Source organism: Myxine glutinosa, chromosome 4 (genome assembly GCF_964187855.1).
Source record: "Myxine glutinosa chromosome 4, kmMyxGlut1.1, whole genome shotgun sequence".
Lineage (NCBI taxonomy): Eukaryota > Metazoa > Chordata > Myxini > Myxiniformes > Myxinidae > Myxine > Myxine glutinosa.
Genome location: NC_136264.1, coordinates 135,878,453 through 135,891,692, shown reverse-complemented (window position 1 = coordinate 135,891,692; position 13,240 = coordinate 135,878,453). Strand labels below are relative to the sequence as shown.

At 45.1% G+C, this 13,240-nt stretch overlaps 2 protein-coding genes across 2 annotated transcripts in view; one reads left to right on the top strand and one right to left on the bottom strand.

Moving 5' to 3' along the window:
- BAZ1B (bromodomain adjacent to zinc finger domain 1B) overlaps nt 1-4,974 on the bottom strand; it is an 83,981-nt gene extending 79,007 nt beyond the window's left edge. Inside the window, exons 1-2 of the mRNA XM_078775308.1 lie at nt 4,725-4,974; nt 2,398-2,514 (exon numbers count right to left, since the gene is read on the bottom strand). Of these exons, the coding sequence (XP_078631434.1) occupies nt 2,398-2,514; nt 4,725-4,831 (224 nt within the window). The 5' untranslated portion in view covers nt 4,832-4,974. The remainder of the gene's footprint in view (nt 1-2,397; nt 2,515-4,724) is intronic.
- LOC144891816 (uncharacterized) overlaps nt 1-13,240 on the top strand; it is a 1,036,251-nt gene that overhangs the window by 284,875 nt on the left and 738,136 nt on the right. The gene's annotated exons all lie outside the window — the stretch shown is intronic.

Below are 13,240 nucleotides of genomic sequence, written 5' to 3'. Positions count from 1 at the left end.
AAGCAGGAGGGGGGCAGGGGATATTGTAATCGGCTCTGTCTGCCGTTTGCCTGTCAAGCTCTGCCTGTCAATCGGCTGTTTGCCTGTCAAGCTATTGCCTCTTAAACAATGGGACAGAAATTCACCAAACTTGGTAGTTATGAATTACATCGGTTAAACTGCAGAACTCAAAAAAAGAAAAAAAACTAGAACAATGTGACTACGTCGCCAATATGCCTCCGCATGGTCCCACAACGGGTAGATGCCATCACTCTGCATATGTATGGGTAGTGGATCACATTTGTGAAGTTTCGTGTTGATCGGATAGGTTTGTTTTTCTATCCAAGATGGCTGCCAAACCACGTGACCTATTACATCATCATTTTCAAACTACATGCAAGAGTGCTGTTATATATTTGTAAAATTTTGCATCGATAGGGTGAGCGGTTTCAGATATAATTATTTAATATTTTCCTTCAATCCAAAATGGATGCCAAACCATGTGACCTATGATGTCATAAATTTAATATTTCAATATAAATGGGTCGAAGATCATGTGCATGCAATTTCAGATTTTTAGGATAAGGAATTCGATTAAAACATTTTGGCTGGTATACCACTTCGCCAATGATGTCATCATTATCATGCTTTTGTTCCCCCATTGGGAGTACTTGACAATGTGCCAAGTTTAAAAATTTTCCATTCAGCGGTTTCAGAGAATTTTTTTTTAATTATTTGCCTTTAATCCAAGATGGCTGCCATGCCACGTGACCTATGACATCAAAAATATCATAAAAACGTTCTGCATGGTTGTCACTCCTACCATGAAAGTTTCGTCTTCATCGGACATATGGTTGCTAAGAAAAACGAGGTTTAGCCCATACGGACGGACGTACGGACACCCGAAAATATAATGCCTCCGGCGGCTATCGGCGGAGGCATAAAAAGGAAACAAAAAAAACAACTCATTAGGGAGGGTCCAGGGGCAGGCTCCCCCACCCTCCCTCCCTCCTGAAAACACAATGCCTTCGGCCACCTTCTGGGGTGGAGGCCTAAAAAGGATTTCCGTGCCATACAGGAGTTTCACCTATAGAATTATGATCACCACATAGCACGAAGGTGCAAGAGCAGTGTCATTTTTGGCCCCACCCTCTGTGGCGGGGTCAAATACCATAAAATAAAATTACAGTAATAAAAAAAAAAAAAAACTTTTTATAGGCAATCCATTGGAGGAAGCATAAAATGTGTAACAATTTTTTGGATTTGATCCCCGGGTTCATGCCCGGGAGGACAGGGGGGACGGGGGCGGCAGTGAGGAGTTAGTCACAGGAATCAAAATGGGGGTAAAAAAAAATTTGGGTCATCAAAATTTGATATTGGGTCATTCCTGGTTCAACTTTTTTGCCACCTTTCAACTTTGCTTTGGGCGGGACGCATGGGGATTTACGATGGTGCCATCGACGTCACCAGTTTTTAATTTTGTTTGGCAGCCAAACAGGCAAACAGACTAAAACAATTATCTCTCTGCTCTCTGCGCATGTGCGATTGAGTCAAATTCAGAACCAAAGTACTGATAAACTACAGGTTCCTGTTCCGATTTGTGTTAAAAAAAGAATATTCATTTGAAATCAAGTTGTTCCTTTTTCATAAACTGATGTTTGAAGACAGACAAAGTGACCCAATTATCGCTTAGCCCCACTTTTCGCTTCGCACGTGCGGGTTTAACATAGCACAACAACACATGAACGCTCCAACCACTCATCGACCTGATCTTTAGTTAAGCACAACCACACAGCACCACAACCTGAGCCTCCATGCGATGGAAATAGTGAGTACCCCATCTGCAAAACAATGAAATGAAAACAACATACAAGGAAATGGCCAACCTGCGCATCAGCCGGGACTCCCTCACATTAGGACCGATCGTTTGTGATGTAAACATGGAGCGCCCCGTTCCTCAACAACAATGCAAAACAACATTCGCAATCACAACTAGAATGGCACTCAGTAGAGAGCATACCTCCGCCAGGCTGAACGGTGTACGTTTTGCATCCTACCGATAGGTCCGGATCTGGATGGATTCGGACCTGAACCAAAAGCGAATCCACCAAGTTGTTAAAAGTCGTCCACAAGTTTTTGAATTATCGTGCCATATATCGTTTTGGCCCTATCGCTGAATAGCGAAGAATCGCTTCGAAAATCAAATAAAAAATTTAAAATTCTTGAATCCAGATTCGAATCTTCACCAAAATCGAATCATTTCATCCTCGTCACAAACCCAACCTCTCCACCAAATTTCGTCCGAATCCTTCCACAACTTCTTGAGTCACCTTGTTCACAGACAGACGGGGGTGAAAAACATAACTTCCAACTACTTTCGGCAGCGGAGGTAACTATTAGAATCATTCACAAACTCACAGTTGTTGCACCTCTTGCTCCTCTTCCCAAGCCTCTTGATGGGTCAATGCGCTGCTACCTGTGCTGCGACACGTCCAGTTCCTCGCTGCATACATGGCCACCCGCTCATCAAACTCACTGTGGCATGTAATTAAGGAATGAAAAGAACCACAGATGGGGAGAAGCTCCAACACATGCTAGAGCTTGACAGCCATTGGCTAGATAGGTAGCACGGTGGTTTAGACGGGCTCATACGAGGTTAGGCGGTGCATTTAATCAAACAAAAAAAGCAGAGGAGGTTAACCACCGTGCGAAATGAGGTGCGTTTGAAATATCGAGAATTAGCTCTTCGTCAAAACGAAAGTAAACATGGTGGGGGTGGGGGTGGAACTGGACCCAATATCATCGGCACTGGACCCAAGATCATAGGGACTGGACCCATGATCATAGGGACTGGACCCATGATCATAGGGACTAGACCCATAATCATAGGGACTGGAGCCAAGATCATAGGGACTGGAGCCAAGATCATAGGGACTGGACCCATGATCATAGGGACTGGACCCATGATCATAGGGACTGGACCCATGATCATAGGGACTGCACCCATGATCATGGGGACGACACCCATGATCATAGGGTCTGGAGCCAATATCATAGGGACTGGACCCATGATCATAGAGACTAGACCCATAATCATAGGGACTGGACCCATGATCATAGGGACTGGACCCATGATCATAGGGACTGGACCCATGATCATAGGGACTGGACCCATGATCATAGGGACTGGACCCATGATCATAGGGACTGGACCCATGATCATAGGGACTGGACCCATGATCATAGGGACTGGACCCATGATCATAGGGACTGGACCCATGATCATAGGGACTGGGGCCAAGATCATAGGGACTGGAGCCACGATCATAGGGACTGGACACATGATCATAGGGACTAGACCCAAGATCATAAGGCTAGACCCATAATCATAGGGACTGGACCCATAATCATAGGGACTGGACCCATGGTCATAGGGACTGGGGCCAAGATCATAGGGACTGGAGCCACGATCATAGGGACTGGAGCCAAGATCATAGGGCCTGGAGCCAAGATCATAGGGCCTGGAGCCAAGATCATACGGCCTGGAGCCAAGATCATAGGGACTGGAGCCAAGATCATCAGGACTGGAGCCAAGATCATAGGGACTGGAGTCAACATCATAGGGTCTGGAGCCAATATCATAGGCACTGGACCCATGATCATAAGGACTGGACCCATGATCATAGGGAATGGACCCATGGTCATAGGGACTGGACCCATGATCATAGGGACTGGACCCATGATCATAGGGACTGGACCCATGATCATAGGGACTAGACCCATAATCATAGGGACTGGAGCCAATATCATAGGGACTGGAGCCAAGATCATAGGGACTGGACCCATGGTCATAGGGACTGGATCCATGATCATAGGGACTGGACCCATGATCATATGGACTGGACCCATGGTCATAGGGACTGGACCCATGATCATAGGGACTGGACCCATGATCATAGGGACTGGACCCATGATCATAGGGACTGGACCCATGATCATATGGACTGGACCCATGATCATAGGGACTGGACCCAAGATCATAGGGGCTGGACCCATGATCATAGGGACTGGAGCCAAGATCATAGGGACTGGAGCCAAGATCATAGGGACTGGAGCCAAGATCATAGGGATGGAGCCAAGATCATAGGGACTGGAGCCAAGATCATAGGGACTGGAGCCAAGATCATAGGGACTGGAGCCAAGATCATAGGGACTGGAGCCAAGATCATAGGGACTGGAGCCAAGATCATAGGGACTGGAGCCAAGATCATAGGGACTGGAGCCAAGATCATAGGGACTGGAGCCAAGATCATAGGGACTGGAGCCAAGATCATAGGGACTGGAGCCAAGATCATAGGGACTGGAGCCAAGATCATAGGGATTGGAGCCAAGATCATAGGGACTGGAGCCAAGATCATAGGGACTGGAGCCAAGATCATAGGGATTGGAGCCAAGATCATAGGGACTGGAGCCAAGATCATAGGGATGGAGCCAAGATCATAGGGATTGGAGCCAAGATCATAGGGACTGGAGCCAAGATCATAGGGACTGGAGCCAAGATCATAGGGATTGGAGCCAAGATCATAGGGACTGGAGCCAAGATCATAGGGACTGGAGCCAAGATCATAGGGATTGGAGCCAAGATCATAGGGACTGGAGCCAAGATCATAGGGACTGGACCCATGATCATGAATGGAATGTGGATGGAGGGAGGGTTTCCATTTACGAGAAAACATGAAGGATACTCCTTATCAGAGAACACCTCCCCAGTATGCGGGATTGTGTACTTGAATTCGGGCCCAGGATCCCGCCTGCCCAGTGGGAACGGCTTCCTCCCGAGTAACGGAGCCATGGTGATGGTCGGAGTGATCCTCTCAAACCGCTCTCCGTGTCCCTCCGTTCCGTATCTCCTTTGCACCAATGTCCGTGTTCAGTGTTCACACTTGGCCCGTCGCGCATTCACGTTATCATTCGATCTCCTACTCTACTGACTTTCCATCCTCGGTACCCTATCGGTATCAATGGCAGTCCACCAGTGTCTCCATGAAACCCCACGAACGCGTGTCCGCTCGCGTACAAACGTCCGTCGCAGGTGATCGGAGAGCGAGTTTGCTCCCTCAACCTCAAGTCTCCGTCGGCCCAACCTTCGGCCTAGCGACGCTACTTCCGCCGTCCGTTTGGCTGCAGCTCCAGCGACAAGCAAACGTTACACCGACGTAAATTGTGAACGCTTGTCCCTGTGGATTCTTCCAAACGAGACACCCAGCCGAACAGGACCACGGGGGGCACAGGAGAATCCACGGACACGGCTGGAGAGACCTCCGAGCCGGCAAATAGTGCAGGCCACACACGGTTCAAAAATGGCGGGAGAAAGAATACCGGCGGAGGTTCCCATTGGTCCATTCGCATCACGTTGTGCGCATTGACGTCACTTCCAAAGGCGCCAACCTTATCGAGTGAAAATTATGAATGACGCATGCGGAGGATGCGCGTTGATAATTTTTTTTTTTCGGTGTTCTGAAAATAAATGACTCTATAGGAAGTTAGGGTTTAGTTTGCGGCTGCGGGAGGTTATCGTTGCGTGGGGCAGGATCGCGGGGATGGGAGGAGACAAGTGTGAGGGGCGGGGAAAGACGGTTTAGAGGTCGAGGAGGGGAGGTATCAACAAATTCCGCACTTTTGCGGATGTAATAAATCGATTGTTTCTAATAAATCCGCCGTACATATGTTAAAGATTGGACCTTCAGTCATAACTTGCAATTCTCTACAAGGCTCAAGCGACATCGCGAGATGACCCTCGGCGGGTCTTTCACCCCTGTGGACCGTGTGGTACCATCAGAGGGCGCTGTCCCTCCAACCACACTTTGGGTCGCAAACATGAATGTGTTACCATGCAAAAACATGGAATTGCTTGGTCTACAAAATGATAAGGGAAGGTTAGTGCAATTGAGGCGCTTACAGGATAGCCTAAACGCTCAACCTAGACTCCCCTCTAAGCTGTCTATCCTGGGTTCGAATCCCGACACAGCTATAAACCGCCATCCTGGTGTTTCACAGGCAGGGTGATTCATCATTGTGTGAATGTGAAACTGGATGTTTCTTCGAAAAGGTTTTTGTTGTTAATACCCAAGTCTTTGCCCCTTAGACTTCGATTATTAGTGGAATAATACACTAATTGAAAACTTTCCTTTTCAGACATATTGTTAAGCTAACTCTCATGATGTTACTGCGTTTTCCATTTTGTCTCCATCCAAGTTTGATTCTTCTCTTTACCTGCGCCACCAAAGGTGGAGGAAGGTTATGTTTTCACACTGGTTTGTCTGTCTGTTTGTGAGCAGGACATCTCAAAACGTTGCGGACGGATTTGGACGAAATTTGGTGGACAGGTTGGGTGTGTGACAAGGACGAAATCATTCGAATCCGGATCAGAGAATTTTTAAGTGATTCTTCACCATTGAGAGATATAGGGCAAAAAACGATATCTTTCACGATATCTCAAAAAGGTTGTGGAAGTATTCGGACAGAACTTGGTGGACTGGTTAGGTGTATGACAAGGAAGAATCGTTTCAATTTTGGGAAAGATTCGAATGCGGATCCGGTTATGAGATTATTTTTTTTAATTTTTAAGTGATTCAACTTCACCATTGCATGATATGGCCAAAAGTAGACATAGCATAATATTTCGAAAAGTTATGGATGTATTGTAACAAAACTTGGTGGATGAGTTTGATGAAGTGACAAGAACAAGCCGATTCGATGTTGGTTCAGATCCAAAACCAGATCCGACCTATCAGTGGGATATAAAACATAAACTGTTGAGCCTGGTGGAGGTATGTGCTCTACCGAGTTTTGTTCTGGTCATTTGTTGTTCTTGATTATTTTCCTTGAAACTAAAGATTTGCCCAAGGTATATTATTATGGTACTTCTTCTATTTGATTTTCATCTATATAATAATAGCGTAAGGACTCGACTTTGTTATCCCTTTGACGCCGCACCCAGTGACCCGATGCCCACGGCACTCATGGATTTACGATCTACGAACCGCGCTCTTTGTTTATCACGAACAGCCATACTCGAAAAATCTGAATTAGCCGACGTTGGGGCCCAAAAGCATCCGATTAACTGCCGATACGACGCCATCTTACGACGCCATCGTATTGGCGTCTGCTGGGCGAAGGCGAAGCGAGCCGTCCACTAATTGGACAGTCGAGTGGTGTGAGTGAACATGGGTGGTGTGAACAAAATGGTCTTTTTATTCCCTTGAACATTTTAAATTAGGATATATAAGGAAACGTCTTTATCGTCATTTTAATAAAGTTAAATGGAGTGACGTTGCGATACTCGGGGTGCGTTGCATAAATCCTCGTAACTCAGAGAGGTGTAGCAGGTGGCGAGACGTAAGGAAGCTTAAAGATAACGAGCTGAAACAGACGAACGATATGTCAATCCCTTTCTACACCGAACGGCAATAAAAGTATGAGAGCGGGAAGGCATGGCCTGAGCACTTCGAGCAGAGAGGACTGATTGGACTTAACTTAAAGAGAAAAAATTGGAGCTTAACGGAAGAAGAAGATCCCATGAGCGCTCCCCTATGCCATCCATAATGGTACACTCTATCCATACACCACATCCTCCCTTCCGTGGATGTTCCACGGGTTTCACGTCTTTATCGTCATTTTAATAAAGTTAAATGGAGTGACGTTGCGATACTCGGGGTGCGTTGCATAAATCCTCGTAACTCAGAGAGGTGTAGCAGGTGGCGAGACGTAAGGAAGCTTAAAGATAACGAGCTGAAAACAGACGAACGACATGTCAATCTCTTTCTACACTGAACGGAAATAAAAGTATGAGAGCGGGAAGGCATGGCCTGAGCACTTCGAGCAGAGAGGACTGATTGGACTTAACTTAAAGAGAAAAAATTGGAGCTTAACGGAAGAAGAAGATCCCATGAGCGCTCCCCTATGCCATCCATAATGGTACACTCTATCCATACACCACATCCTCCCTTCCGTGGATGTTCCACGGGTTTCGGCTAGTAGTTGGAATAATACACTGATTGAAAACTTTATTTTTCAGACAAGTTGGTTATAAGCCTGCACGTCTGAGCCAGAACTAGCCAACGGTGCCTGGGGAACGAAAAGGCCTTATACCCATCCACTCTGCCCCGTTATCATCTCCAATATCCTCTTTGTATTATTTGTGTACTTAATGAGTTATAATACAGTATTTACTAAGAGTTCATAGAACATGATATCCTACACAGTGTTCAAGTATATACAGGAGGGCCTTGCCATTTGCGGGAGTTACGCTCTTGAAAATCCCCGTGAACTGCAAATCTGCAAACTTAGGAGGTAATGGGGAAAATAGGGTTAGGGACTTCAACTTTAAAATACCCTTAACATGTTTGTGAATTGGTTTTGTGTTATTTATTTTTATGAATAAAAGGGTTATTAAGAACACGAGGGAGATACCCGTGCTACGCACAGGTGGGAGGCCGGAAGCAAACAGGCAATGCAGATACGGCAAAGGCAAAAGCATGAAACCAATAAATTCCACATTCCTGTAGCACCTTCAGTCGCACGTCAGACATGGACAGCAAGTTCGTGAAGGACTTCAATGAAAAACGTACCCGTTCGCAAACAAACGGGTACATTCACGTATAGAAACATCGATCTAACTGGCGATCTAACCGTGGCGAATCTGCATATGGCGATCCGCAAAGTTCATGTTCAGAAAGTAGAAACCATCACGGCATGTCGTCATTCACTTGAACTCGATATCTCTTTTTTCATTCCAAACAAAATAACTCCAATCACAAATTAATCACAAAATAAACTTTTAACAACATTGTTAATGTTTCCTTCATTGTAAAAACTACCAAATCAACAGTTGAAAGGATTTTGAGCTGATAGGTGTTACGGCCTTGGCAAGATCGATGGAGACAGCGATCTGTTAGCTTATACACCACCCAAATAGCTATGTGGAATTCTTTCATGTAGAGATTAAATATCGTTTGAACTTTGGCCGAGGTCATTATTTACTTTTAATGATGTTTATAATGGTTTTGGGTCATCCTTTCCGCATATCTCGTGGGATTTTAAGTTGGAGAGACGGCCGTGATGGCGGGGAGGGGTTTGGAATTCTCTCAAGCAGGGATTCAACCCGTGTCCTTATAAAAGGTCTTTGTCCGTGGTCACCGAGTCCGATCGGTGCAGCCGTGCAGCGATCAGTGCAGTCGTTTGTGCGGCACCCGGGAAAACAACATCGTCACAATGAACGTTATGCGAACGCGAATGTTATGCAGGAGTCCAAACCTGAGAATGCTGGAGACCAAAGCTGAAATTGGGAAAACTAAATAGCCTATTTTACTCCTGGAGATCCCAGGATTACGCACCCAAAATATCGTTGCCATCTGCTCAGCAGTTTTTACGGTACCTTCAAACGGACAGACAGACAGACAGACGAGGCTGTGTATTTTGACTTTAATTTTAACCTTTAATGTATTTAACCTTTAACAAGGGACTAAATATTTTATCTATAGTAAGATAAAAAGTATTATTTTCCTGTATTTCATGTACTAGCAACGGTACCCTCCCTATGGGCGGGGCTTCAATTGGGAGGCCCAAATTAAAAGGCAAAATACCAGTAATTGAAGGCTTTTTTATTTTTAACGATTCATATAAACATCCGTTGAATCATATCACACGCAAATCATCAAAATCGAAACAGTACATGGCGCCCATTTTGAAAAAAGATTGAATTCTGCAAAACGGAAGTGGCCGCTGTACGTCTTTCTCAGTCGCACGTTTATGTGTGAAGAGTGTGCGCCGAATCTGTAACACGAAAGCGGCCGCTACACCTGTTTCTCAGTCGCTTTGCACACGCTGCCATGTTACTTCAGAGCCGCACGTTTATATAGGAAGAGTTCGTCAGGAGTCGATCTACTCTCTCCTGGTACGTAGAATAAACAGTATTAGTAGAATTTCAACAAAAGCCACATCACTGTTCATATCGGTAAATATTATTCCATCGTGTTTGAAAAAACTGGAAAATTAGAAAAATAATACAGCCTATTTTACCCCCAGGGGTCCCAGGAATACCCACCCAAAATATCGTTGCGATCAGTTGAGCCGTTTTTGCGGTACCTTCGAATGAACGGACGGACATTTGGTGAATTATAGTAAGATTAAGAACATAAAGTTTATTTTCTTGAGTTATTAAGATAATGAAACTTACCTTTAATAATATTGATATTAAACATGATCCAATAACGCGATGATGATGTTGATGATGGTGACTATAAAGACGAGTTGCTGGAGATGATGTTGGAGGCTTTTAAGGGTTCTTGTGTCGACTAGTAAGGGAAACATATGAAAATCTGTTAACTAAATTGTTACCAAAAAATTTCTTCACCAATATGTTTGTAAAGGTGTGTAATAACATGTGTTAAAATGTTGAAGGTCAACTCCCGTGGGAAACCCAGAAAAAAAGCTGTTGAATTCGGGTACCGAAAAATTATTTTCGAGAATTTTTATTTTTTTAAATCGGCCCTTAAGTAACTTATGAGGGGTCAAATAAGGGTTTTTCATGATTCTGAGTTGATTGTTAACATTTATATTTCACCACAGACACTCCTTTGTGGAAAAATAATTTCTAAATATATCTCATTTTCTACTTTGCAGGACATGGAGTCTAGCAATATGGATGAAGACGTTACTCCACCTGTGCTCAATTGCTTCATCTGTGCACGCCCGGATACACCAGCTGAAAGGCTCATACAGGCAACTCCAAAGGGATACTCAACTTTATTGAAACAAGCAGAAACTGTCGAAAATGTTACTGTTGTGGAACGTATGAAGGAGGCTCAAAAGGAAGGAAAACTGAGGTACCACCAGAAGTGTAAAAATGATCTGTACAACAACTTTGTTGCAACCACCAAGAAGTCAGCTCAAGCATCAAAGGCAGAGAAAGAGTCATCAAAGTTGAAGAGAAGACGCACTACTTGTGAGTTCAGTTCATCAACTGGCTGCAGTTCTGGAAGATCACAGTCAGTTGACCTCCTGTATAAGGATGTATGCATTCTTTGCAACCAACCAGCCCAGCTCTACAAAAATAATCCAGCACAAGCTAGAAAGAAATACAGAGTGCCAGATAATTTGACTGCAGATACACTGAAGGCAAGCTTGCTGAAGACAGCACGGAGTCGCGGGGATGACTGGGGCACTGAAGTCACTGGACGCCTGGAAGGGATCAACGACTTGGTAGCAGAAGAAACACTGTACCATTTGCGATGCAAACTTATGTTTGCGAGAGGTGACAGTTTGTCCAAGACTGATGAGGAAGGAAAAAGGAAGAGAGGACAGAGGAGTATTGATGAGGAGCGAGAGGCAGTTTTTATTGAATTCTGCGAATGGTTAGACTCAGAATTAGAGCATGGGGTAATGAACATGGACCAAGTCCATGAAAAGCTGCAGGAGTTTGATCAGTCACCAGAGAAGAGCCTTTCTTATTCAAAGCATTGGCTAAAGATAAAACTTCTAGAGAAATACGAAGACACCTTGTATTTCACAACACAGGAAAGAAGGGCAGATGTACTCTGTCTCAAAGATGGCACCGACAATATTCTGCGCGGGCATCATGCTAATCTTGACCATGGAGATGAGAAGACTCAGATCATAAAGACGGCACTCAAGTTCATATCCAATGATATTGCCTTGATTGATTTAGGTCCAAAGTCATACCCCACCACACACAGTATGACTGACATCGATAGTCAGCTGACACTTGTTCCTGCAAGCCTTCAGATGTTCTTGAGACCGATTGTCAAGACAGACGAAAGAGTTGCCGTTTGGGGGCAGAATTTTATTAAGGCCTGTCGACCTCGGTCTGGAGTATTGCCACACCAAATGGGGCTTGCCATACAACTTGATCATAGATTTGGGTCAAAATGGATGCTCAACAAATTCCACCGGCTGGGATACACTGAGTCTTACACGGAGACACAAAACTACAAATACTGCTTCCTTAATAGTAGGAGTGGAGATGATGTTCCAGATACTTCTGGCACTCTTGACACCATTGTGGAGGAAACCGATGAACAGATCAATGATGAGGTTGCGGTTGATGCTGCGCTTGAGGATCAATCAGTGATGACAGCCAAAGTGCCAGCCAGTGAAAGTGAATTGTCAAGTAATGATCAGGTGGTCTTTATGGAGGTTGGGGAAACAAACAATGCAGTCACTCAGTTTGTTGGAGACAATATAGATTTAAACATTGTCTCTATTCACGGAAACACTCCCTTTCACTCAATGGGTTGGATCGAAGTCACCTCTCCGGCACCACCTTTGCCAGATCCACAGACAACAGCAGCTTTCCCCCGGGTGAAGTTGAAGGCACTCGATAAAGCTAAGATCCTGAGAGGAACTGAAGTAAAGATTATTCCATTTACGAACAGGAAACAGATAGGAACGAGCGCGATCATGTTTCTCACCCTCGCTGAGCTTTCCTCCTCCCTGGCTCATGATCAGCCACTCCTCACTCCAGGTGACACACTCTGGGCAGCGGGGTGGGTGATCAAAGCCAACGATCCTGAGTTCCCACACTCCAACTGGAATGGCTGGATGAAGAGAATCCATGCTAATGATGCAAAGCAGAGCACACAGATCGAGTTCCTCCCAGTTATTGAAGGAGACCCTAATGACCTCAACACCATCTTCACCACTCTGAAAGAGTGCATACGGCGCACTGGGGTCGCTATAGTGACCTTTGATCTTCCGATTTGGCTGAAGGCTGTGAATATAATAAAGCAGGCAAATCTACCCGTCATTCCAAGGTTGGGTGGTTTTCACCTGCTGAAGTCTTATCTTGGATCAATGGGTAACATCATGGAAGATTCTGGACTACTAGATGTGATCCAGTTGATCTATCCTGGAAGTACGACAGCCAACCACATCATGGATGGAGGATGTTTTGACAAGGCAATCCGTGTTCACCTCCTCATCGATGCAGCCATCTATCAACACATCATGAAACTTGCCTTCACTGAGGAGGAGCGTGGTGACATGAAGACCTTCATGGAGAAGGTGGCTGATGGGAAGATGGGAGCCAAACACTCAGACCCAGTAGTGCCAGTGTTTGAGCAAAGGTTTGAAGAAACCTTCAAACGACTCGCAAAAGGAGGAAGAACACCTGCACTCTGGGTGGAGTACCACCACATGGTAGATGTGATCAAGGTCTTTATCAGAACCGAGCGACTTGCAG